This window comes from Arachis stenosperma, chromosome 6 (assembly GCF_014773155.1).
Source record: "Arachis stenosperma cultivar V10309 chromosome 6, arast.V10309.gnm1.PFL2, whole genome shotgun sequence".
NCBI classification, from domain to species: domain Eukaryota; kingdom Viridiplantae; phylum Streptophyta; class Magnoliopsida; order Fabales; family Fabaceae; genus Arachis; species Arachis stenosperma.
In genome coordinates this window covers 102,990,613-103,017,185 of record NC_080382.1, presented here as the reverse complement: position 1 = coordinate 103,017,185, position 26,573 = coordinate 102,990,613, and the positions used below count along the sequence as shown (strand labels likewise).

Here is a 26,573-nt window from a genome sequence, read left to right as displayed (position 1 = left end):
ATGGTTACCTTGTAAATCTCAGTTAGGCAGATTAAATTTGCTTATGGTTTCGAAAATTAATAATAAAATAGAAATAATAAAAGGGATAGAATACTTATGCAGATTCATTGGTGGGAATTTCAGATAAGCGAATGGAGATACTGTATGGCTCAAGAACGCCTACTTTCCTACTGCTTCAACTCAATCCTTCTTACTCCTTTCCATGGCAAGCTGTGTATAGGGGTTCACCGTTCGACGATGGCTACTTTGTATCCTCTCTGGAAAATGGTCCTCTGCACTGTCACTCGCATGGCTAATCGTCTGGAGGCATCACACTGGCCGAAGGCTACATCCCATCCTCGCAGTGAAAACTACGCTCACGCGCTCTGTCACAGCACGGCTAATCACTGGTTGGTTCCCGCTCCTGCTGGAATAGAATCCCTTGATTCTTTTGCGTCTGTCACTAACGCCCAGCACTTGCGAGTCTGAAGCACGTCACAGTCATTCATTACCGGAATCCTACTCGGAATACCACAGACAAGGTTAGACTTTCCGGATTCCCAGGATCCTACTCGGAATACCACAGACAAGGTGAGACTTTCCAGATCCTCATGAATGCCGCCATCTATCTAGCTTATACCACGAAGATTCTGTTGGGGAATCTAAGAGATACACATTCAAGCTCGGTTGCATGTAGAACGGAGGTGGTTGTCAATCACGCGCGTTCATAGGTGAGAATGATGATGAGCGTCACATAATCATCACATTCATCATGTTCTTGGGTGCGAATGAATATCTTGGAATAAGAATAAGAGAGAATTGAATGGAAGAAAATAGAATTGCATTAATACTTGAGGTACAGTAGAGCTCCACACCCTTAATCTATGGTGTGCAGAAACTCCACCGTTGAAAATACATAAGTAAAAGGTTCAGGCATGGCCGAATGGCCAGCCCCCTGAGTGATCAAGAGACCGAATAATCAAAGGCTAAACAGTCAAGAGATTAAACTGTCAAAAGATGTCTAATACCATAGTTAAATGTTCTATTTATAATAAACTAGCTCCTAGGGTTTACATGAGTAAGTAATTGATGCATAAATCCACTTCCGGGGCCCACTTGGTGTATGCTTGGGCTGAGCTTGATCAATCCACGAGCTGAGGCTTCTCTTGGAGTTGAACTCCGAGTTATGACGTGTTTTGGGCGTTCAACTCCGGATCATGACGTTTTTCTGGCGTTTAACTCCAGACAGCAGCATGTACTTGGCGTTCAACGCCAAGTTACATCGTCAATTTCCGAATGAAGTATGGACTATTATATATTGCTGGAAATCTCTGGATGTCTACTTTCCAACGCCATTGAGAGCGCGCCATTTGGAGTTCTGTAGCTCCAGAAAATCCATTTTGAGTGCAGGGAGGTCAGATTCCAACAGCATCAGCAGTCCTTTTGTCAGCCTGTTTTCAGAGTTTTGCTCAAGTCCCTCAATTTCAGTCAGAAATTACCTGAAATCATAGAAAAACACACAAACTCATAGTAAAGTCCAGAAATGTGAATTTAACATAAAAACTAATGAAAACATCCCTAAAAGTAGCTTGAACTTACTAAAAACTACCTAAAAACAATGCCAAAAAGTGTATAAATTATCCGCTCATCACAACACCAAACTTAAATTGTTGCTTGTCCCCAAGCAACTGAAAATCAAATAGGATAAAAAGAAGAGAATATACTATAAATTCCAGAATATCAATGAATATTGATTATAATTAGATGAGCGGGACTTGTAGCTTTTTGCTTCTGAACAGTTTTGGCATCTCACTTTTTCCTTTGAAGTTTAGAATGATTGGCTTCTCTAGGAACTTAGAATTTCGGATAGTGTTATTGACTTTCCTAGTTAAGCATGTTGATTCTTGAACACAAATACTTATGAGTCTTGGCTGTGGCCCTAAGCACTTTGTTTTCCAGTATTACCACCGGATACATAAATGCCACAGACACATAACTGGGTGAACCTTTTCAGATTGTGACTTAGCTTTGCTAAAGTCCCCAGTTAGAGGTGTCCAGAGCTCTTAAGCACACTCTTTTGCTTTGGATCACGACTTTAACCACTCAGTCTCAAGCTTTTCACTTGGACCTTCATGACACAAGCACATGGTTAGGGACAGCTTAGTTTAGCCGCTTAGGCCTAGATTTTATTTCCTTGGGCCCTCCTATCCATTGATGCTCAAAGCCTTGGATCCTTTTTACCCTTGCCTTTTGGTTTTAAAGGCTATTGGCTTTTTCTTGCTTTTTCTTTTTCTTTCTATTTTTTTTCGCTATTTTCTTTTTTTTCGCAAGCTTCTTCTTGTTCACTGCTTTTTCTTGCTTCAAGAATCAATTTCATGATTTTTCAGATCATCAATAACATTTCTCTTTGTTCATCATTCTTTCAAGAGCCAACAGTTTTAACATTCATAAACAACAATATCAAAAGACATATGCATTGTTCAATCATTCATTCAGAAAACAAAAAGTATTGTCTCAACATCAAAATAATTAAATTAAATTCAAGGATAAATTCGAAATTCATGTACTTCTTGTTCTTTTGAATTAAAACATTTTTCATTTAAGAGAGGTGAAGGATTAATGGATTTTATTCATAGCTTTGAGGCATGGTTACATACTAATGATCATGAAGTAAAGACACAAAACATAGATAAACACAACATTAAAAACCGAAAAGCAGAAAGAAATAAGAACAAGGAATGAATCCACCTGAGTGAGGGTGGCGCCTTCTTGAAGGTCCAATGGTGCTTTTTGAGCTCCTCTATGTCTCTTCCTTGCTTCTGTTGAATGATTCCTAGTAATTTTGGTGTTTCTACCCTTAGTTGCTTCCAATATTTGTGTGGAGGACAACTTATCCCCTGAGGTATCTCAGAGATCTCTTGATTTGCAGCCACATGTTCTACCGCTGAGCTATGACGGCTTTATATGAGTCTTTCCATCTCCCAAGACTCAGAGGTGGAAGCTTTTGTCTTCCCTTTGAGGTTTCTCTGGCCTTAGGTGCCATTAATGGTAATGGAAAAGCAAAAAAGCTATGCTTTTACCACACCAAACTTAAAATATTGCTCGCCCTCGAGCAAGAGAAGAAAGAAGAGAAGAAGAAGAAGAAGAAGAAAATGGAGGAGAGTGAGGGGAGATGGAATCGGCTATATGGGTGGGATTGGGTGGGAAAGAGAAGTTGAATTGTAAAGGTAGGTGGGGTGTATGGGGAAGAGTGGATAAATGTGAGTGGTGAAGAATGTTGGGAATTGTGACATGGGAAATAGTCATCACAAAAACTAGGATTAGGAGGTAAGGTGGGAATATGGTAGGTGGGGATCCTGTGGGGTCCACAGGTCCTGAGGTGTCAAGGAATTCCATCCCTGCACCAAATAGGCATGTAAAATGCCTGTGCACACCATTCTGGCGTTTAAACGCCCATTGGTGCACATTCTGGTCGTTTAACGCCCATGTAAAGCATGTTTCTGGCGTTAAACGCCAATTTCATGCTTGTTACTGGCGTTCAGCGCCAGCTTTTCTTCTCTGGGCACATTCCTGGCGTTCAGCGCCAGAATGTTGCTTGTTTCTGGCGTTCAGCGCCAGAATGATGCTCTGTTCTGGCGGTGAACGCCGGCCAGATGCATCTTACTGGCGTTGAACGCCAGCCTGTGCGTCCTCCAGGGTGTGAATTTTTTTCTTCTGCTGTTTTTGATTCTGTTTTTAATTTTTATGATTTTTTCGTGACTCCTCATGATTATGTACCTAATAAAACACAAAATAACAATAAAATAGAATAAAATAAAATTAGATAATTAAAATTGGGTTGCCTCCCAACAAGCGCTTCTTTAATGTCAATAGCTTGACAGTGGCTCCCATGGAGCCACAAGGTGATCAAGTCAATGTTGTATAGTTGCCAACACCAAACTTAGAGTTTGGATATGGGGTCTTAACACCAAACTTAGAGTTTGGTTGTGGCCTCACAACACCAAACTTAGAGTTTGACTGTGTGGGCTCTTCTTGACTCTGAACTGAGAGAAGCTCTTCATGCTTACTCTCTTCTGTCACAGAGGGATGGCCATGTGCCTTAAACACAAGATAGTCCCCATTCAATTGAAGGACTAATTCACCTCTGTTGACATCTATCACAGCTCCTGCTGTGGCTAGGAAAGGTCTTCCAAGGATGATGCAATCATCCTCTTCCTTCCTATTGTCTAAGATTATGAAATCAGCAGGGATGTAAAGGCCTTCAACCTTTACTAACACGTCCTCTACTATTCCATAGGCTTGTCTCAATGACTTGTCTGCCAGTTGTAATGAGAACAAGGCAGGTTGTACCTCAATAATCCCCAGCTTCTCCATTACAGAGAGTGGCATAAGATTTATCCCTGACCCCAGATCACACAGAGCTTTTTCAAAGATCATGGTGCCTATGGTACAAGGTATTAAGAACTTGCCAGGATCTTGTTTCTTTTGAGGTAGAATTTTCTGAATCCAAGTATCCAGTTCATTAATGAGCAAGGGAGGTTCACTTTCCCAAGTCCCATTACCAAATAACTTGGCATTCAGCTTCATGATAGCTCCTAAATATTGAGCAACTTGCTCTCCAGTCACATTTTCATCTTCTTCAGAGGATGAATAGTCTTCAGAGCTCATGAATGGCAGAAGGAGATTCAATGGAATCTCTATGGTCTCTGTATGAGCCTCAGATTCCTTTGGATCCTTAATAGGAAACTCCTTCTTGCTTGAGAAACGTCCCAGGAGGTCTTTCTCACTAGGATTTTCGTCCTCCTCCTCCCTTGTGCATTCGGCCACATTGATTATATCAATGGCCTTGCACTCTCCTTTTGGATTCTCTTCTGTATTGCTTGGGAGAATACTGGGAGGAGTTTCAATGACTTTCTTACTCAGCTAGCTCACTTGTGCCTCCAGATTTCTAATGGAAGATCTTGTTTCACTCATGAAACTGAAAGTGGCCTTTGACAGATCAGAGACTACATTGGCTAAATTAGAAGTGTTTTGTTCAGAATTCTCTGTCTGTTGTTGAGAAGATGATGGATATGGCTTGCTATTGCCCAGCCTATTACGTCCACCATTGTTAAAGCCTTGTTGAGGCTTTTGTTGATCCTTCCATGAGAAATTTGGATGATTTCTCCATGATGGGTTATAAGTGTTTCCATAAGGTTCACCCATGTAATTAACCTCTGTCATGGCAGGGTTCTCAGGATCATAAGCTTCTTCAGAAGCTGCCTCTCTAGTACTGTTGGATGCATGTTGCCATTCATTCAGATTTTGAGAGATCATGTTGACCTGTTGAGTCAACACTTTGTTCTGAGCCAATATGGCATTCAGAGTATCAATTTCAAGAACTCCTTTCTTCTGAGGTATCCCATTGTTCACGGAATTCCTCTCAGAAGTGTACATGAACTGGTTATTTGCAACCATGTCAATGAGTTCTTGAGCCTCTTCAGGCATTTTCTTCAGGTGAATAGATCCACCTGCAGAATGGTCCAATGACATTTTCGAAAATTCAAAGAGACCATAATAGAATATATCTAATATGGTCCATTCTGAAAACATGTCAGATGGACATCTTTTGGTCAGCTGCTTGTATCTTTCCCAAGCTTCATAGAGGGATTCACCATCTTTTTGTTTGAAAGTTTGAACATCCACTCTCAGCTTGCTCAGCTTTTGAGGAGGAAAGAATTTGTCCAAGAAGGCAGTGACCAGCTTATCCCATGAGTCCAGGCTATCCTTGGGTTGTGAATCCAACCATATTCTAGCTCTGTCTCTTACAGCAAAAGGGAAAAGCATGAGTCTGTAGACTTCAGGATCAACTCCATTCGTCTTTACAGTCTCACAGATCTGCAAGAACTCAGTTAAAAACTGATAAGGATCTTCAGATGGAAGTCCATAAAACTTGCAGTTTTGTTGCATTAAGGCAACTAGCTGAGGTTTCAGCTCAAAGTTGTTGGCTCCAATGGCAGGAATAGAGATGCTTCTTCCATCAAACTTGGACGTTGGCTTTGTGAAGTCACTAAGCATTCTCCTTGCATTATTATTATTTTCGGCTGCCATCTCCTTCTCTTGTTTGAAAATTTCTGAAAGGTTGTTTCTGGATTGTTGTAATTTAGCTTCTCTTAATTTTCTCTTTAAAGTCCTTTCAGGTTCTGGATCAATTTCAACAAGAGTGCCTTTATCCCTGTTCCTGCTCATATGAAAGAGAAGAAAACAAGAAAAGAAAGAGGAATCCTCTATGTCACAGTATAGAGATTCCTTTATGTTAGTAGGAAAAGAAAGGGGAGAAGAATGTAGAAGAGGGGCTTCGGATAATTAGATGGAGAGAGGTGAAGAGAAGTGTTAGTAAATAAATAATTAAATAGAAGAAGAAAAGAGAAGGGAGATTTCGAAATTAATTTTGAAAAAGGGGTTAGTAATTTTCGAAAATTAAAGATAAAATTAAAATTAAAATTAAAATTTGAAACAATTAATTAATTTAAAAAAGAATTTTTGAAAAAAGGGTAAGATATTTTCGAAAATTAGAGAGGGAAAAATAGTTAGGTGGTTTTGAAAAAGATAAGAAACAAACAAAAATTAGTTAGTTGATTGAAAAAGATATTGAAATTAAATTTTAAAAGGATAAGAAGAAAATGAGTTAGATAAGATAAAAGTTTTAAGAAAAAGATATTTTGAAAAAGATTTAATTTTTAAAATGACTTAACTAACAAGAAACTACAAGATAAGATTCTAGAATTTAAAGATTGAACCTTTCTTAACAAGAAAGTAACAAACTTCAAAATTTTGAACCAATCACATTAATTGTTAGCTAATTTTCGAAAATTAGATATAAAAACTAAGAAAAAGATTTTTGAAAAAATAATTTTTTTTAAATTTTCGAAAATAATAAAAAAAATGAAAAAGATATGATTTTTGAAAAAGATTTTGAAAAAATAAGATTTTTTTTAAAAATTGAAATTTTGACTTGACTTGTAAGAAACAACTAATTTTGAAAATTTTTTGACCAAGTCAACCCAAAATTTCGAAAATTTGGAGGGAAATAAGGAAAAGATATTTTTTTATTTTTGAATTTTTAATTATGAGAGAGAAAAAAACAAAAATGCTCAATGCATGAAATTTTTTAGATCAAAACAATGAATGTATGCAAGAATGCTATGAATGTCAAGATGAACACCAAGAACACTTTGAAGATCATGATGAACATCAAGAACATAATTTTGAAAAAAATTTTAATGCAAAGAAAACATGCAAGACACCAAACTTAGAAATCTTTAATGCATGGAAAATATGAATGCAAAGATGCACATGAAAAACAAGAAAAGACATAAGACACGAAAATATCAAGATCAAACAAGAAGACTTATCAAGAACAACTTGAAGATCATGAAGAACACTATGAATGCATGGAATTTTCGAAAAAAATGCAAGAAAAATTTTAAAGCATGCAATAGACACCAAACTTAAAAATTGACTCAAGACTCAAACAAGAACACAAAATATTTTTTATTTTTATGATTTTATTATTTTTTTGGATTTTTATTAAATTTTTTTTTCGAAAATATATTTTAGAAAAACGAAAAAGAAAAGAAAAATTTTGAAAAAGATTTTTTGAAAAGAAAGTTACATAATCTGAGCAACAAGAAGAACCGTCAGTTGTCCATACTCGAACAATCCCCGGCAACGGCGCCAAAAACTTGGTGGACGAAATTGTGATCCATATTCTTTGTATTTGTATGAAATCATTATTATGGCACCAGTTGAATTCACAACTCCGTTCAACTAACCAGCAAGTGTACTGGGTCGTCCAAGTAATAAACCTTACGTGAGTAAGGGTCGATCCCACAGAGATTGTTGGTATGAAGCAAGCTATGGTTATCTTGTAAATCTCAGTTAGGCAGATTAAATTTGCTTATGGTTTCAAAAATTAATAATAAAATAGAAATAATAAAAGGGATAGAATACTTATGCAGATTCATTGGTGGGAATTTCAGATAAGCGAATGGAGATACTGTATGGCTCAAGAACGCCTACTTTCCTACTGCTTCAACTCAATCCTTCTTACTCCTTTCCATGGCAAGCTGTGTATAGGGGTTCACCGTTCGACGATGGCTACTTTGTATCCTCTCTGGAAAATGGTCCTCTACGATGTCACTCGCATGGCTAATCGTCTGGAGGCATCACACTGGCCAAAGGCTACATCCCATCCTCGCAGTGAAAACTACACTCACGCGCTCTGTCACAGCACGGCTAATCACTGGTTGGTTCCCGCTCCTGCTGGAATAGGATCCCTTGATTCTTTTGCGTCTGTCACTAACGCCCAGCACTTGCGAGTCTGAAGCACGTCACAGTCATTCATTTCCGGAATCCTACTCGGAATACCACAGACAAGGTTAGACTTTCCGGATTCCCAGGATCCTACTCGGAATACCACAGACAAGGTGAGACTTTCCGGATCCTCATGAATGCTGCCATCTATCTAGCTTATACCACGAAGATTCTGTTGGGGAATCTAAGAGATACACATTCAAGCTCGGTTGCATGTAGAACGGAGGTGGTTGTCAATCACGCGCGTTCATAGGTGAGAATGATGATTAGCGTCACATAATCATCACATTCATCATGTTCTTGGGTGCAAATGAATATCTTGGAATAAGAATAAGAGAGAATTGAATGGAAGAAAATAGAATTGCATTAATACTTGAGGTACAGTAGAGCTCCACACCCTTAATCTATGGTGTGCAGAAACTCCACCGTTGAAAATACATAAGTAAAAGGTTCAGGCATGGCCGAATGGCCAGCCCCCTGAGTGATCAAGAGACCGAATAATCAAAGGCTAAACAGTCAAGAGATTAAACTATCAAAAGATGTCTAATACCATAGTTAAATGTTCTATTTATAATAAACTAGCTCCTAGGGTTTACATGAGTAAGTAATTGATGCATAAATCCACTTCCGGGGCCCACTTGGTGTATGCTTGGGCTGAGCTTGATCAATCCACGAGCTGAGGCTTCTCTTGGAGTTGAACTCCGAGTTATGACGTGTTTTGGGTGTTCAACTCCGGATCATGACGTTTTTCTGGCGTTTAACTCCAGACAGCAGCATGTACTTGGCGTTCAACGCCAAGTTACGTCGTCAATTTCCGAATGAAGTATAGACTATTATATATTGCTGGAAAGCTCTGGATGTCTACTTTCCAATGCCGTTAAGAGCGCGCCATTTGAAGTTCTGTAGCTCAAGAAAATCCATTTTGAGTGCAGGGAGGTCAGATTCCAACAACATCAGCAGTCCTTTTGTCAGCCTGTTTTCAGAGTTTTGCTCAAGTCCCTCAATTTCAGTCAGAAATTACCTGAAATCACAGAAAAACACACAAACTCATAGTAAAGTCCAGAAATGTAAATTTAACATAAAAACTAATGAAAACATCCCTAAAAGTAGCTTGAACTTACTAAAAACTACCTAAAAACAATGCCAAAAAGTGTATAAATTATCCGCTCATCAACGCCCATCCAAAGCGTGTAGACAACCCATTCCCAGACTCTCTTGACACTTATCCTACACTGCCAAAGGCTCCTGAGTACAAGCCTAAGATGCCGTATCCTCAGAGACTTCAAAAGGAGACCAAGGACAAGCAGTTTTCAAAGTTCTTGAAAGTCTTCAGAAAGTTACGAATCAGTATTCCTTTTGCTGAGGTTTTGGAGCAAATGCCTATCTATGTCAAGTTCATGAAGGAGCTGTTGTCAAAGAAAAAGTGTTTAAAGGGAGATGAGACAGTAGTCCTGACTAAGGAATGCAGTGCCGTAATTCAGAATAACTTGCCAAGGAAGATGCCAGATCCATGGAGCTTTCAAATTCCATGCACCATTGGGAGCACCACCTTTGAGAAAGCCCTATGTGATCTGGGGGCAAGCATAAATCTAATGCCCTTATCTGTGATGAAGAAGCTGCAAATCTAAGAGGCACAACCCACAAAGATAGCATTACAAATGGCAGACAAATCTATGAAGCCTACATACGGATTAGTGGAGAATATCTTGGTCAAAGTGGTAAGTTCTTCCTCCCAGCAGACTTTGTGATTCTTGACACATGGGAGGATGAGAATGCCTCTATAATTCTAGGAAGATCATTCCTAGCCACTGGAAGAGCTCTGATTGATGTAAAAGTGGGCGAATTAGTGCTTAGAGTGCATAATGAGAAACTGGTCTTTCATGTCTTCAAAGATATACATTCAACAGGTGAAGAAGAGAGGTGCATGCAGACTAAGCTTATTGATCCAACCCTTCAAAAACCCCCTGATGATACACAGCAGAATCTACAGCTCAAACCTCCCTTGGCAACCATCAATAAAATTTCTCCTGACATCAAACCTAAGTTTGGTGTTGGGAATGCATCATCTACCAAGGAGAAGGTTCCTAAAAAGAAGAAAGTACCCAGAGGATGGAGAAACAAAAAGATCCCCACTGAAGGTTTCTCCCCATGAATGAAGGTGCTGTTGACTAGCAATTCAAAGCGGATTTATACAGTAACCAGAATCCTCTCTCTGGAGCATATTGAGCTATGTTATGGAGACACAGGAAAGAAGTTCAAAGTAAGGGGTGAAGAGCTGAGCCCCTATGATCCTCCTCCTTAGAGGAGCTGACCGTCAAGCTAGTAACGATAAAGAAGCACTTGTCGGGAGGCAACCCTATAATTTCGTATCCTTAGTTATTTTTCCTAGTAGTAGTTTTCTTACTTATTTTATTTTTATTGAGCTCTTACTAATTTTCTGATCATGCAGCTATTTTAGAATAGGAACCGGAAAAAAAAAGAGAGAGGAGCACCCGACGCGCAAGCGTCGCTGATGCAAACGCATCAGTCATGTGTGCGTGAAAAACAAAATTTAACAGAGAGTTGCGCGGGAGTGGCGTTGGACCCATGCTTGGCGCACAAACATGACCGCGCGTACGCGTCGTTTGCAATTATCGCCAACCACGCGTGTGCGTCATTGACGCGTACGCGTGACCTGCAAAAACGGCGTAAATATGCGTTTGGGCAGAGAGTTGTGTGTGCGCGCGGCTGGCTTAGCGCGAATCACACAAAACCCAGGGTACGCAGACGCGTGCTTGATGCTTACGCGTCATTAAGGAAATTTTGCGCCCCACACGTACGCATGCTGCACGCCTACGCGTCGCTTGCGCCGCACAACTTCACTAGTTTGCCGCTCAAGTTTTAATTTTCTTTCCCCCTCTCCCAATCATAATTCTCTCTTGTTCTTTTATCCCTTTCTTTTTCTTTCATCATTATATTTTTCTCTTTCTATTTTTAGTTCTTCTTTGCTTGAGGACAAGCAAACCTTTAAGTTTGGTGTTGATGATTCGCTTAAGGGTTTTCTGTTTATTCCTATGGCACCAAAAGGGAAGCGAATCATCTTCACTAAGGAGCACAATTTGAAGAATAAAGCGACCACTAGGATAACTAAGGTGGTTGAGTTCCTTTTATATTTTTTATTCCTCCCCTCTTTTTCTATGTTATGTCTGGTTTTCTGCTATTTTGCTTTGTCTGTTGCATGATCCTTCATTAGTAAGAATCCTAGGTCTAGTTTAGTTTTCCCTTAAATGCTTTAATTCTGAAAAGATGTCTCATGTATTACTCACTGAGCTTGAATTCAAATAAAAAATACAGAAGTGATGTATTGCATGAGAAATTGAGTTAATTTTAAAGTAGTCTTGTTTACTTAAATGTGGTGGTATTTTCTGTAATTCTGAATGCATGACATGAACAGTGCATATTTTTTATAGTAAAGTTTATGAATGTTAAAATTGTTGGGTCTTGAAAGAATAATGAAAAAAGAGAAATGTTATTGATAATCTGAAAAATCATAAAATTGATTCTTGAAGCAAGAAAAAGCAGTGAAAAATATAAAGCTTGCGAAAAAAATATAAAATAAAAAAACAAAGAGAAAGAAAAAAAAGAAAAAGCAAGCAAAAAAAGCTAATAACCCTTTAAACTAAAAGGCAAAGGGTATAAAGGATCCAAGGCTTTGAGCATTAATGGATAAGAGGGCCCAAAAGAATAAAACACTGGCCTAAGCGGTTAAATTAAGCTGTCCTTAACCATGTGCTTGTGGCATGAAGGTGTCAAGTGAAAAGCTTGAGACTGAGCGGTTAAAGTCGTCATCCAAAGCAAAAAGAGTGTGCTTAAGAACTCTGGGCACCTCTAACTGGGGACTCTAGCAAAGCTGAGTCATAATCTGAAAAGATTGTGTCTGTGTCATTTATCTATCCGGTGGTAATACTGGAAAATAAAATGCTAAGGGTCACGGCCAAGACTCATAAAGTACCTGTGTTCAAGAATCAACATACTGAACTAGGAGAATCAATAATACTATCTGAATTCTGAGTTCCTATGAATTCCAATCATTCTGAACTTTAAAGAATAAAGTGAAATGCCAAAACTATTCAGGATTGCAGTTGTAAACCCCACTATAAGAAAAAACATGAGCTTAATCGAACTCTCATTCTCATGCAAATTCATATCCTAAGCTTATATTAGTTTTGGTTGCTTGAGGACAAGAAACAATTCAAGTTTGGAGTTGTGATGCGTGAGCATCTTTCCTATCTTTTTTCTAGTGAATTTGCATCTAATTTGTTGAGTTTAATAGAGAATTAATTATCTTTTAGCCAATATGGATGCTACTTTGAGTCTTTTGCAATTTTTATTTATTTTAGGTAGCATTCGGCTGAATTTGATGGAATTTCTGCAGCACAAGAATCAAAGGAGATGGCAGCGAGAAGCGACGCGTACGCGTGACTAACGCGTATGCGTGATTTGAAGTTTTGCTCATCGACGCGTACGCGTGACTGACGTGTCTGCGTGACTTGAAGATTTGCTCAGTGACGCATACGCGTGACCGACGCGTCCGCGTGTCTTGCGAAAAATACCATCGGCGCGTACGCGTGACTGACGCGTACACGTGACATGCGCCACGTGCAGAAAATGCAGAAAAATGCTGGGGGCGATTTCTGGGCTGTTTTGACCCAGTTTCCAGCCCAGAAAACACAAATTAGAAGCTGCAGAATGGACAAAACAAGTGGTCCCCACCCATCAGCTGAAGACTTGTTAATTAATTCGAATTTAAATTCAAATCTTATTTTTAGGAAAAGATATTATTTTTTAATTTTAGATAATTAGATTTTAAATTTATTAGGATTAGTTATAAATAGGAATTTAGATGCCATCAGATTGTAACTCTGTACATTTTACCAGAATTCTAGTTTTCTTCTCTGAACCATGAGCAACTAATCCTTCATTGTTAAGGTTAAGAGCTCTGTCTATTTGTATGGATTGATTTCTATTTTGATTTATGCATGGATTTATAATTTAAGAATTGTTTTCGCTCTTTATTTTATGAATTTGGGTGGAACGGAAGTATGACCCTCTTTCTAATTGAGTTCTTATATAACTTGAAAAAGCTCTATACTTGAACAACAGCTTGAAAACAAATTCTCCTAAATTTTAATTATCTGAATTTAACAGGATACATGACATATAATCCTTTTATTTCTTGGGTAATTAGAGTTTTTGTGGCATATAAACTAGAAATTGATTATCACCCTCTAATTGAAATTAATTGACTAAGGAATTGGCAGTTAATGAATTTTAGAGGAAACTAGGAAGGTCGAAGGAATTAGGGTCTAGTCACATACAGTTTGCCATAAATTAAATCCTGCATAATTAAATTAGTTAGTAACAAAAGTTAATCCAGAAAAATAGATAACTCTGAAACCTTAACTGTTTTCTCCATATTTTATTCCCAACTCATTACTACTTGCTTTCTGAAATTCTTAATTTACTGTTTAATGCTCTTTGAACACTCAACATACTATTCTGTTTACTTAACTAAGTAATTTAATCAACCGTTGTTACTTGATCCATCAATTCTCGTGGGATCGACCTTTACTCACGTAAGGTATTACTTGGTACGATCCGGTGCACTTGTCGGTTAGTTTGTGGGTTATAAACACCGCACCACCTGCCCCAACCTCTTCCAATACCGGCGCTTTCGGCAGTTCCATCATACTATCACAGTCTGGATCTGGATGCCATGCATGAGAGGACTCCGTTTCTTGACACGGGTGTAGATGATTACAACCTAGACAACGGTGTAGAGTTTCGGGAAGGCCACAAGTTTAGAAGGGGTGTGAAGAATTACAGTATTCGGAGGAGTGCTGAGTACCGGGTGATCGAATCGTACCGGTTAAAGTACCATGTGCAGTGTTGTCAAGCTGAGAATAGGTGTTAATGGAGCCTCCGTGTGGCCCTTCGGCAGAACCTCGGATACTGGTAAGATTAAGTTTACTTGTGCTTTTCATTACCTTTATACGATATACTAAGTAGGTGTACGCATGGCTGAAGCAATCCTGTTTTGTTGTGTTCAAGGAGGTTCGGAGGGTAGGTGGAGTGCATAGTTGTCTAGCACCCACCATGTCTCAAGACCATCGTCAGTTAGACAGTAGTCTGATCTGTAGGGTCATCTTGTCGTTGATTCAGTCCAACCCCTCTATAAGCATTCCAGTTCTGCAAGGTGCGGTCCAAGCAAGCTAACACTTTAAACCATCTTACAGAAAAGTGTGGATGGCCAAGTAAAAGCCAATTGCACAAAATATTTACTTTCACGACTAACCTCATCGAATCGTAACTGGTCGAACGATACCCTCAAGTACAGGACCCTGGCCTGATGCTAATCCCTACTCTACTGTTGCAATCCAACCAACCTAACAATAACAGAGATATATACAATTCATTAAGTAACAAACCATGCGAATTACCAAAAATGTTTAATGTGAAATGAAAAAGTAATATTTGGTTACCTCGCAGCTAGTGGATACTGGTAGACTCCTCTATCTAGTAGACACCACTAAGAAAATCTCTGGTAAATCCAACTCATCAAAAGCGGAGTGCAACCGGCGATGTCTGTGATGCCCCGCTGTGTCGCCAAACATAGTAACTGGTAAGTCCAGGCAAGCACCGCAGATCCCCAAGATAACGCCCTACACTCCGCGAAGTCCCGGAGAAGCGGTAGCCACCGTACGTGCACCAGGTTGTTGGACTTGTCTGTCAACAGATACCCTCCGATCAGTAACATAATATAGCATCAGGCATACTGTCGGAGGGTCTCAGGATAGTCAGTCGGGGGCATCTGGCAGACACGGTCACGCAACCAAACTTGCTTTAGCGTGTACAACTCCTTCCTCTGCGTAGCCTGCTGTGCCGCAACCGGAGGCCTGGCACCAAGCAGCTGCTCTACCATAGCCCACATCTCCGTGCCTTACCACCTACCAAAGTCACGAAGGCACCCCCAACAGGATTCCCATGTGCACGTAGGCCTAGGTTGCACGCCACGTCCTGCAGGGTGATAGTGACCTCACCCCCACAGGAGATGAAACGTGTGCGTCTCCGGACGCCATCGCTCCACGAGTGCCGAAATCAAAGAATTGTCAAATGTGAAGTCCCTAAGGGGCACCATGTCACCGAATCCGGCCTCATCCCGATACGGGATGATGGCGTCTGATGGAGGAAGGGTATAGCTGACTCACCGGGGCAGTAGAAAGCGAGGCCTCTACGGAATCAAAAAAAAATTTAACATACAAAGAGATAATAATAACTTTTTGTACTCTACTTAAGAACAAAGTACTACTACTACTTAGGAACATACTACCATGTGTCTACTCTACAGATGTCTCTAAATTATTTATGTCGGTAAACAAATCCTAATTAAGTCATACCAATCTTACACAAGCAAATACTGTTCTAAATTCATGATACGGTCCAATCCCTAAAGCATTTTACTCATTGCTTGTCACTACGAGACTATCCTAACAATGTCCACATCCTTAGATTAACCAAATAGCACCCAACTAACTTCGAAGTCGGCCGTCCCGGCGTAATGCAACGTCTCGTTTAGTCTGTTGATGTTCTCATCGTTCCCTTCCTGGTGTGCCATCACCGTATCGAACTCAAATATGGTCTGAAAGGGTAAAAAGAGGGGAGAAAGAGTTTGCTAAGTCAAAATGGGGTTGGTCTGTAAACAACTTATACTTATAGGTGTCGTTCGGCCTTATCTTGTTTACACTGTAAACGAGATACTCACAATTTCATCTCGTTACTGTAAACGAGATATGACTAGAGAACGCAAATCGATAAATATTTTAAAAATATTTATTTTGGTAATTATTATTTTTATTTTATTTATTTAAATAAAAAATCCGAAGGAGATGGTACATGCATCGACAAATATTCAAATCCAGGTTATTACAGAGATTATGTTTATCCAAATTGCGACCTAGAGGCTTGCAGTCAATTTCTCTAACAACTTGCAAGCGAGGGGATTGCATTACTCGAAATAATAATATAACTGTTTGTCATCGTTCATGTTTAAACAATAATGATGTTGAGTTAATAATCATTGGTGAGCTTGTTAGTTTCACTTGAATAATATACGAGTTACATCCTTACATATATACTTGAATAATAATTTCATGTAGTACTGTACTATAATACTATATGGGACTCATTTTCAATTTGTTTTGTGAGACCCATAATACATATTTTTATTGCTTTTGTGTAGTTATTCCGTATAATTCTTAAAGTTAGTTGTTTTTTACTTAGCATTTTTGTGGTCTCGTTTAAGGCTAACATCGCATATAGACATTCATTTTTGAATGTATAAATATTGTTAAATCAAAACAAATAAACAAAAATATGTATCAAGGAAGACAAAATCATCACTTTGTTGGAATTAACTAGCTAGCTCATCCTTGAAAACATTGTGCCGAAGATGTTGGATTCATATTTGTTGTATTCCTTCTGCTTGAGTTTCAACTCTTTGTACTCAACTTTAATGTCTCTGATAATAAGCAAATCCAAGTAATGCAACAGATAATTATTAAGTATTATTCAAACAGAATTACAAAAAAAAAGGGAAAAAAAGGAAAATAATGTATTGGATGTACCAACCTCAATTTGGTGCATCATGTACCATAATCCAATGGTATAGATTCAGGTCAACAGAATTATATATTTTAGCTTGGTGCATGATGCACTAAGTTTAATTGGGATTATGATAGAATTCTCAAAGGGGTAGTTACTATAAATATTAATTGAAAAGTGCTGAGTTTGAAATTGCAATAACTAATTAATATAGAGAATTTACCTGTTATTTGGATCAATAATGAGTGCTCTTTTAATATCAACCTCAGCTTTCTCCAAATCTGATGTTTTTAGGTATGCTTGGCATCTTCTGTATAGAGCCTTCACATTTAAAGGATCTTTCTCTAGAACCTGAAATTCATTCAAAATATACACAAAAATTCCATTAATTAATTGAATACAATTTAGCTAACTCTGTATTATTATGCAAACGATATATTTTTTAGAATTTCTCATGATACATTGATAAACCATTATTTTATAGTTTATCTTGTGCTTAATTGAGTGGATTTTATTAATCTTTCATACATTTGTTTATACAAAATGCATGGGTTTACATTCTCCTTCTTGATTTTGTGCTATAATTGAAAACATGCTTCTTTGGTCTTAATTTAGCTAATCTTAATCCTCTCTTATTACCATTCGATGCCTTGATATGTTTGTTAAGTAATTTCAGAGATTACAGGGCAAGAATGACTCAGAAGATGGAAAGGAAGCATGCAAAAATAGAAGGAATACAAGAAACTGAAGGAATTGTCAAAGCTGTCAGTCTGACCTCTTCGCACTCAAACGATCATAACATGAGCTAAAGAGGTCCAAATGATGTGGTTCCAGTTGCGTTGGAAAGCTAACGTCCGAGGCTTCAATTTGAAAGATAATTTGTCATAGTGGCCGTACATCTAGGTAACACGAACACGTGCTCCACGCGGACGCGTCACAGTGACAAAAATCAGTATGGCAGATTTCGCCCCCAGCGAAATCTGGGCTATTTCCGGCCCAGTTTCAAGTCCAGAAAACACAGATTAAAGGCTGCAAAGTGGAGGAATGAAGGGAGACGACTCATAATTCACTTTTCATAATTTAGATATAGTTTTTAGAGAGAGAGGTTCTCTCCTCTCTCTTAGGTTTTAGGATTAGGATTCCTCTTAAAGGATTTAGTATTTCTTCTTCTCAATTTTCAGGTTTAATGTTCCTTTTATTTATTTTTCCAATTTAATTTATGAACTTTTCCATGTTAGATTTGAATTTATGTTTAAACGTAATTTGATGTGTTTCAGATTTATGATTGCTTTATTCTATTTATGATGTCGTCAATTTAATTTAGAATTTTCTCTTTTGGCTTTGGTTAATTAATTGGTGACGCTTGAGTTATCAAATAAAGCAGTGGTTGAAATTGGGAGTTGCTGATTAATTTGGTTACCTCTAAAGCTAATCTTCCCACAGGAGTTGACTAGGACCTGAGGAATCAAGTTAATTACTCCACTTGACTTTTCTTTATTTAGTAAGGGATAACTAAGTGGGAGCACTGAACAATTCTCATCACACCTGATAAGGATAACTAGGACAGGATTTCCAATTCTTATATCTTCCCAAGAGTTTTATTATTTATTTAAATTAATTCCTTACAATTTACTTTCTTGCCATTTACTATTCTTGCTTTTTATCTTATACATTAAAACCCAAAAATATACCTTTTCTCATAACCAATAATAAATCATACTTCCCTGCAATTCCTTGAGAAGACGACCCGATGTTTGAATACTTCGGTTATTTATTTTTATTGGATTTGCTTAAGTGATAAACAAAACTTTTGTACGAAAGGATTTTCTGTTGGTTTAGAAACTATACTTACAAGGCGATTATATTTTTATATTTCTTTACCGATAGAAAATCCGATCGTCATACATTCAATATAAACTTCATTTCCATGTAATTAACTAATTCATTCATTCGTTCTGTGCATCCTACAATCAAGGGCATTATTATTAGTTGTATTAGAACCGTTATGAAACTATTTTTTTTCAAAGTTTAAGTTGATTAAAGGAGACATAAATAATTATATCTATAACATGTCTCGTCATACAAGATTTTGTTAGTGTTAAGTTGTTATTTATCAATTAGTTAAGTTAGTTCAAGTTATAGGCAGTTAGTTATACTTCACAGTGAATAAAATCTTTTGAATTGTAGTATTACCTACGCCAGCAACCACACCTTTTGTATATATACCACATATATAGTGCAATGAATCCATCGAATTCATTTCAATTCTTTCACTATTCTTTGATTCAATATGGTATCAGTCGCTATCATTTTTTTCTCGTCTTCCACATTCTTCCTTCTTCAATTTTCCTTCGTTTTTCTCTATTTTCTCTTATTCTTTCTCTTCTTTCTCCATTTCTTTTCTTCCTCACACTCGAACTCTTCCCAGAGAGTTGATGAGAGCTGCCTTATTTCTTCAAATTAAGTTTCATTATTTGAAGAAGTTAGGGTTCCGATCACGAGATCGAGTGTGAAAGACCATTCTTTACTCAAGAACAAATTTATCCATAGCAAATCCATTTTTCTTGTCCTCTGTAGACCAACCAGGACTCACTCTAGTTACTCAACAACTCACCGAAGAGAATTATAACTCATGGAGCATAGCCATGAAAAGGGCCATCAACGCTAAGTGCAAGTTTGGAATCATCAATGGTTCTGTATCGCGTCTAGATCCTAAGCTTAATGCCGAGGAATTCGAGATATGGCAATGTGTGAATGATATAGTTAGCACCTGAATTCTCAAATCGGTGTCCAAAGAAATTGTAACATCCCTGGTTTATACTGATTCAACTGAAGAGCTGTGGAATGATCTCAAAGAAAGGTTTCAACATGCCAATGGTCCAAGAATTTTTGAACTCAAGCGGGAGTTAGTGAACTTGAGTCAAGGTTCGATGATGGTTTCACAATACTTCACAAAGATAAAAGTTCTTTGGGAAGAACTCAACTAATATCGTCCAATTCCTATTATTCGCGGCCAATGCAAGCTTTTCTACAAGACGAGTACGTACATTGTTTTTTAATGGGGTTAGATGATTCCTATGCTCAAATTTGAGAACAAATTCTATTGATGGAGCCTCTACCATCAATCAATTAGGTCCTATCCCTAGTAGTCCAAGAAGAGAAGCACAAGGCGATGGAGCTCCCTCAACCCCAACTCAACTTGCTTTAGAAATTAGCATGTGCCTATACAATCAGGCAAAGGAAGAAGAAATGTGAAAAAGAACATGCTTCTTTGTTCCCATTGTGAAATTTTTGATCACACAATCGATAAGTGTTTCAAGCTTCATGGTTTTCCACCAAATTATAATAGAGGAAGAAGTCCATCCATGCATGGTCTAAAGCAAGTAGCACACAATTTCATTGGAAGAGAGTCTCAATTGCCTCAAAATCCATCCTGACATCTTCTTTGACTTAGTCCTCTCCAATCCAATATTAGATTCTGAACCATTGCCTAATGCTCCAACAATCCCAACCGTACCTGAGATACTTCAATCACTAACTACAACCAATAATTAATCCCAAATACTCCCTCTTATAGAAAATCAGACCTCACCTTCTACTTCCATCCAACCTAGAAGATCCCCCAGAACTAAACATACTCCCTTTTACCTTCATGACTACATTTGTCATCATAAATCTCCTTACCCGATTTTAAACTTTTTCAGCAACCATAGATTGAACCACACTTATCATTCTATTTACCAAGCCAATCTTATTTCTGAACAACAATTTTACCATCAAGCAATTAAACATGAGGAATAAAAGACTGCAATAAAAGAAGAACTTGAGGCTTTGGAATCTAACAACTCTTGGAAATTGGTTCCTTTACTACCCACAATAGTTGCCATAGGGTGCAAATGGGTTTACAAAGCCAAACTAAAATCTTATGGGAGTTTAGAAAGGTACAAAGAAAGATTAGTAGCCAAGGGATACACACAACAAGCAGGAATCAATTTTAAAAATACCTTTAGCCATGTAGCTAAAGTCACCACTGTACAAGTTCTGTTAGGAATTGCAGCGGTGCATAAGTGGCATATAATCTAATTGGACATCAATAATGCATTTTTCAATAGGGATTTAGATGAAGAGGTATATATGGAATTTCTAACGGGGCATCCTGAATGCAAGAAAGGCCTGGTATGTAAGCTTACAAAGTCACTTTATGGGCTTAGACAGGCTTTGAGATAGTGGTTTCACAAATTTTACTCAACTCTTAAACAAAATGGTTTCACTCAATGCAAGAGTGACTACTCTTTATTCTCAACAGGTTCTAGTGATTTTGTAACATTCCTATTGGTATACATAGATGACGACATCCTAATTGCGGGAGCTAACCTTGATATGGTGACCAAAGTCCAATTAAAGCTGAAATCCATTTTTAAACTCAAAATATTAGGGGACTTAAATTTTTTTTTTAGGCTTGGAACTCGCCAATAGCGCAAGTATACACTCTCTTTGCTAGAAGACACTAACCTCTTGGACTGCAAGCCAGCAACAATTTCTATGGATGCCAAACTCAAATTATGAGCTAAAGAAGGTGATCCGATCTCTAATGCTTCTGCATATAAGAGACTCATTGGTCGCCTCATGTACCTCACTTTCTCCCGGTCAGACATTACCTTTGCTGTCACTAAACTAGCACAATTCATGTCTAACCCGTGGATGCCTCATTTACAAGCTGCTCACCAAGTATTAAGGTATCTTAAGAATGCACCAGGCCAAGGGATTCTATTTTCAGCTGCTTCCCAACTCACCCTGTCCATATACTCTGATGTTGATTGGGGTAGTTGTCTCGACACAAGGACATCAACTACAGGCTACTATACCTTCTTAGGTAACTCTCTTATTGCTTGGAAGAGCAAGAAGCGACAGTAGTCTCTAGGAGCTCTACCGAAGTCGAATATAGGTCCATGACTCATCCTAGCTGTGAGGTTATTTGGTTAATTGGTTTACTTCAGTTCTTTAGAGTCCAAGTCGATTCGGCCATGTTATTTTGCAACAACATCTCTGCTCTTCAATTGGCATCAAATCCCACCTTTAATGAGAGATCCAAGCATGTTGAATTGATTGCCATTTTATCCGTGAGAAGATTGAAGCTGACACCATTAGATTGATTTATGTACCTACTAAACATCAACTAGCTGATATTCTAACTAAAGCTCTCCCTCTACCTCAATTTCACTTTCTTATGTCCAAGTTAGGAACATACAATTTGTATGCTCTAACTTGAGGGAGATGTTAGTGTTAGGTTGTTATTTATCAATTAGTTAAGTTAGTTCAAGTTATAGATAGCTAGTTATAGTTCACAATGAATAAAATCTTTTGCATTATAGTGTTGCCTACACCAACAACCACACCTCTTGTATATATACCACATATATAGTGCACTGAATCCATCAAATTCATTCCAATTCTTTCACTATTATTTGATTTAATATTCTTTTTGGTTTGCGTAATCTTTTGCTTAGCTTTTTTTTTATTTGTCTTATCTTAAAATAATTTTTTTAAGTTAATAAGAATCGAATTTCAGAATTTTAAGTTATAAAAGTTCTGATACTATATGTCATGAAACAAATTTTTTAAAAGATTTAAATCGATAAGAAAAGACACATGAATAATTATATTTTAACAACATCTATAATCAAATGCTTTGATTTTGTATTAGGATGAGATATATAATAGAGGACACATGAAAGTGAATCCACTCTCTATTCAATGTTTTTTGTTTTTCTTTTGAGGAAAAAAATATTTGAAAAATCAACTTTTTTTAAGCTTTATTTTCAAATTAAAATTTATATAAATTAGCTCATATTATTAAGAGGAAGAGAGGATACCTTTGTGCATAATCTGGAAGCTTCAGTGTAGTCCCCCAATTTGAGTTTACAAGCAGCATTATTCAAGTTACATGATAACCGTAACGTATTTGCATGACTCTTCTCATCTTCACTGAATGAATGATCAAACTCTATGCATTTTACAGCCTATACAGTATCAAATCAATAAAAATATATCTTTAACTCATTAATAATTCCACAGTATATAGTATATGTATATAACCAACTAATTAATCAACTAACCTTTTCATATTCCATGGATGCACGCCTGAAATTTTCAGCCTTAAACATCAAATTCCCATCATGCTTCTTCTTCTCACAAGCTTCTAATTTCTCTTGGTTGTCCATCTTCCAAAATGGTTTCTCCTTTAAACATTAAAGAAATTTGATTTGAGCATATCATAAGTGAGAAATAAAAGTAATTATTATAAATAATTCGTCCCAATCAACTAACCTTAACGAAATCAACCAATTCAACTTCATAGTAAAGGGCTTTATTATTACTATTATTGTTATTGTTTGGTGTATCTTCTCCTTCTCCCTGTGAATTGTTGTCACTAAAATAATCAGCACTGATAGTCACAAGAGCTTGTTCTGCTTTTTTCATTGTCATTATTGCTCTTTCTAGACCCTCAGGCACCTGTCCTGGAAAAATAAAATAAAACAAACCAAAATTAAATTGATAGTGTTAATGAATAATTTTATATTTAACATATTTACTTGCACATGATTTTTTTTATTTATTTTGGTTTTGAAGTGTAGGCTATACACGGATCTATCTTATCTTGTACTAAATTCTCAACTTTTTATTTAAAAGAATGATCTGGCTAACAAGAATTGAACTCTAAACTTTTTCATTATAAAATTTTTGATAGTATGTAGCAATGTTTTTTATATCCAACATAAATTTCAAGTATGACAAAGAAAAAGTATACCTTCTTGAATTGTGAACTCAAAAGGTTCTTCCTCTGATCCTTTCTTCTGAATAATTGTTCCATCTTTTTGTTTACATGAATATATAACTGCAAACAATTGAAAACATTAATTTAGAACTTAAGAATTAAGATAGCAAGAGTCTAACAGTTCAACCTTCAACTTCTTCTGCAATACCAAGATGATAGGAGCCTCATGTATTAGATGTACAGAAGTTCATTTTCTTGAGATACAAGTTACCTTTCACATGAGATCCTTCGTTGGGACGATCGAACCCCTCACCAGATTTCTTAATTTTCTTCAATATTTTCTTATTGCCTGTGACATCGGTCACAATTTTCCAGGATACTAACTCTAGTTTGATTGTTGTTATCTTGAAATCCGGTCGGAGAAAACCATCAGGCTCCTTGATTCTATCTGAATTTTGAATGATTCCATCTACAAAGTTAAATTAATATCAGTCTATGGCTAAATATACTAATATATTAACTTTTTAATATAACAAATTAATCAAGATTACAATTATTTTGAAGCAGAGAGTATAACACAGCACAAAGAAAATAGGAAAGTAACAACTTGGAAATATATTATTCATATTTCATCTGAAATAAAGTTTGAATTTTTATTAACTTACAAGAGAATTTCAAAGCTAGCTCTGCCACCTCACTCTTTCTCATGGTCTTAACTGCTACACTCATGGCAGGACATAGATAGCCTGATCCAGTACACAATAATGTTGAGCTTTTGAATCAATTTTATTTGAACAACTAAGAAAATAAAATAAATTCTGAAACCAAGTACATACAGCACTAAACCTTACCTTCACTTACATTAAATTCCACACCTTGGTCAGAGTTAGAGACAAGCATGCCACTCTCTAGCATTGCTTCATATTTCACTGTAAACAATCACCAATACGCCACTTTCAAATCTTGAAAGACTACTTTGTCCCTGTGTTTTTCGTTAGGGACGAGAGGGTTGAGGTTTACTCTAATTATATTTGAGTAATGATAAGGAATCAATTCTTTTTCGGCCAATATCAGCTAATCTTTTTTAAAATTATTTTGTTTATCTTAAATTCTAGACTCTAAATCACAAACTCAACTTTAGACCCTAAATTATGAACCCTACAAAAAATTGACTAATGTTGACTAACTAAAAGTTGATTTTTTATACTTTATCATTATATGAATTAAAAAGGAAACATAAGAAAAAAGCAGAGTGTACCTAGAACTTCATCAGCGTCTTTAGGGGTAGCCCATCCATCTCCCTCTTTTAGAATCTTTTTGATGATTCCTCCATCACCATTCAAGTCTCTAATGGTATTCCAAGATAGCAATTCGATTTCGAAAATGAGAGTCGCGTTGGGAGGAACCAGTGGTGGAGACCCTACTTCCCCATACGCCAAGTTAGGTGGCATTTTGAAGATTGCTCTCTCCCCTTTCTTCATGCTCCCAACTCCCTCATCCCAGCCCTTGATAACTTCACCTGATTATAGAAATAATAGCATGGAATTCGATTTCCATTTGATTATCCACATTGTGAACTTCCATTTTTAATAGTTATCACTGAATTTATACACTAGCAAGTAAGTTTATATGTAACTTTGTAAACTAGAACATTATGAAGATATTATGAAGTATGGAAGTGCATATTACATTGGCCTAATTTGAAACGAAACGTGGATCCTTTATCATAACTGGATTCAAGAGATGCTCCATTTTCAACTTGTCCTCTGAAATTAACTGAAGGAGGAAAAGACAACGTTAGCTTTAGCATAGTTACATAAGCAATATGTAAAATATTTTACGTTAAAATATACATATGGCATTTTGCTATGCAGATAAATTGGTACGCAGTACATGCGAATTGGTATGCGTTATGCTTTCTAATTGGTGAATTCATGAAACTATGAGCTTTAGTATTAGAACTCAATATCAAAAGGTGATAAAGCTGAAAAATTAAGTATGAACTAGACTACAAAACAAGTAAAGGAGAAAGATAAGTGAAGCCTATGAAGTGGTATAAAACAGGGGGTAACCTTCAACCTCGTCTCCAAAGAATGGAGTTTGCCAAGTGAGACCTTTCCTAATAACACGTTTAGTGAGGCCATCATTTCCAATTTGCAAGAGTGGAGATTCAGAGTTCTGAGCTTCAAATTCAGCTTCCAAAGACTGGCTTGGAAGAGGAGGAGACACTGCCATTGAAATGAGACAGAGAGAAGAGATTGTGTTGTGTGTTTCAAAGCAAAGGATAAGCCGTTGTTGGTTTCCCTCCTTTTGAACCTGTCGGTTCACAGATATTTTTTTATTTCTTCTATCGTTAAAAATTAAAATGTAATAAAATTAATTTGCGGGGAAAAATTACTCTCAGCTCAAATGCTGAATTCATTTTCTTAATTTTACAAGAGTTTTACCTTTTTTTATATATACTTTAGAATAAAAATTAAGGTTTTAGTTAAACTATACTCACTACCTATGATGGATTTTTCCTGAATGGTATAGATATAAATATATATGAAAATTAAACATATTGTTTCCAAGAATATATTACGTTAACTTATTTGGTTTAAGTCTCTAATAAAATTGTAATAATTTAACTTAATTCATTTTGAAACAATAATTTGAATGATCTTTTAAAACTAAATTATCATAACTACTCTTAAGAATTAGAGAAAAAAAATTTTAAAAAAAATTGGACCTATATACAAGCAGTGGCGGAATTTGAAACAAAATTTTGGGGGGTCAGATAGAGAATAATTGTCAAGATCGATGCTTTTGATATGGTTCCACT

At 36.9% G+C, this 26,573-nt stretch overlaps 1 protein-coding gene and 1 non-coding gene across 2 annotated transcripts; one reads left to right on the top strand and one right to left on the bottom strand.

Moving 5' to 3' along the window:
* Window positions 1-5,569: 5,569 nt before the first annotated feature.
* On the top strand, window positions 5,570-5,673 carry LOC130938192 (small nucleolar RNA R71). The gene has a single exon (XR_009069367.1). It is a non-coding gene; the product is annotated as a small nucleolar RNA R71 (small nucleolar RNA).
* A 10,893-nt stretch (window positions 5,674-16,566) lies between these two features.
* LOC130936382 (70 kDa peptidyl-prolyl isomerase-like) lies at window positions 16,567-26,044 on the bottom strand. Its single transcript, XM_057866446.1, has 12 exons — window positions 25,822-26,044; window positions 25,439-25,525; window positions 25,008-25,268; window positions 24,601-24,678; window positions 24,415-24,495; window positions 24,021-24,218; window positions 23,783-23,869; window positions 23,302-23,492; window positions 23,091-23,213; window positions 22,848-22,994; window positions 17,198-17,325; window positions 16,567-16,891 (listed from the first exon to the last, which is right to left on the bottom strand). The coding sequence occupies exons 1-12, from the start codon at window positions 25,982-25,984 to the stop codon at window positions 16,792-16,794; spliced, it is 1,644 nt and encodes a 547-aa protein (XP_057722429.1). The 5' UTR covers window positions 25,985-26,044; the 3' UTR covers window positions 16,567-16,791.
* Between the last annotated feature and the right edge of the window lie 529 nt (window positions 26,045-26,573).

What these genes read in the sequence shown, in the direction of transcription:
- LOC130936382 (XM_057866446.1), bottom strand. Translation starts at nt 25,984, where the DNA reads ATGGCAGTGTCTCCTCCTCTTCCAAGCCAGTCTTTGGAAGCTGAATTT. An exon ending in CTTTGGAGACGAGGTTGAAG is followed by an intron (nt 25,526 to 25,821) that starts GTTACCCCCTGT and finishes TTCCTCCTTCAG; the next exon opens with TTAATTTCAGAGGACAAGTT. An exon ending in CTTCCAGATTATGCACAAAG is followed by an intron (nt 17,326 to 22,847) that starts GTATCCTCTCTT and finishes AATGAATTTCAG; the next exon opens with GTTCTAGAGAAAGATCCTTT.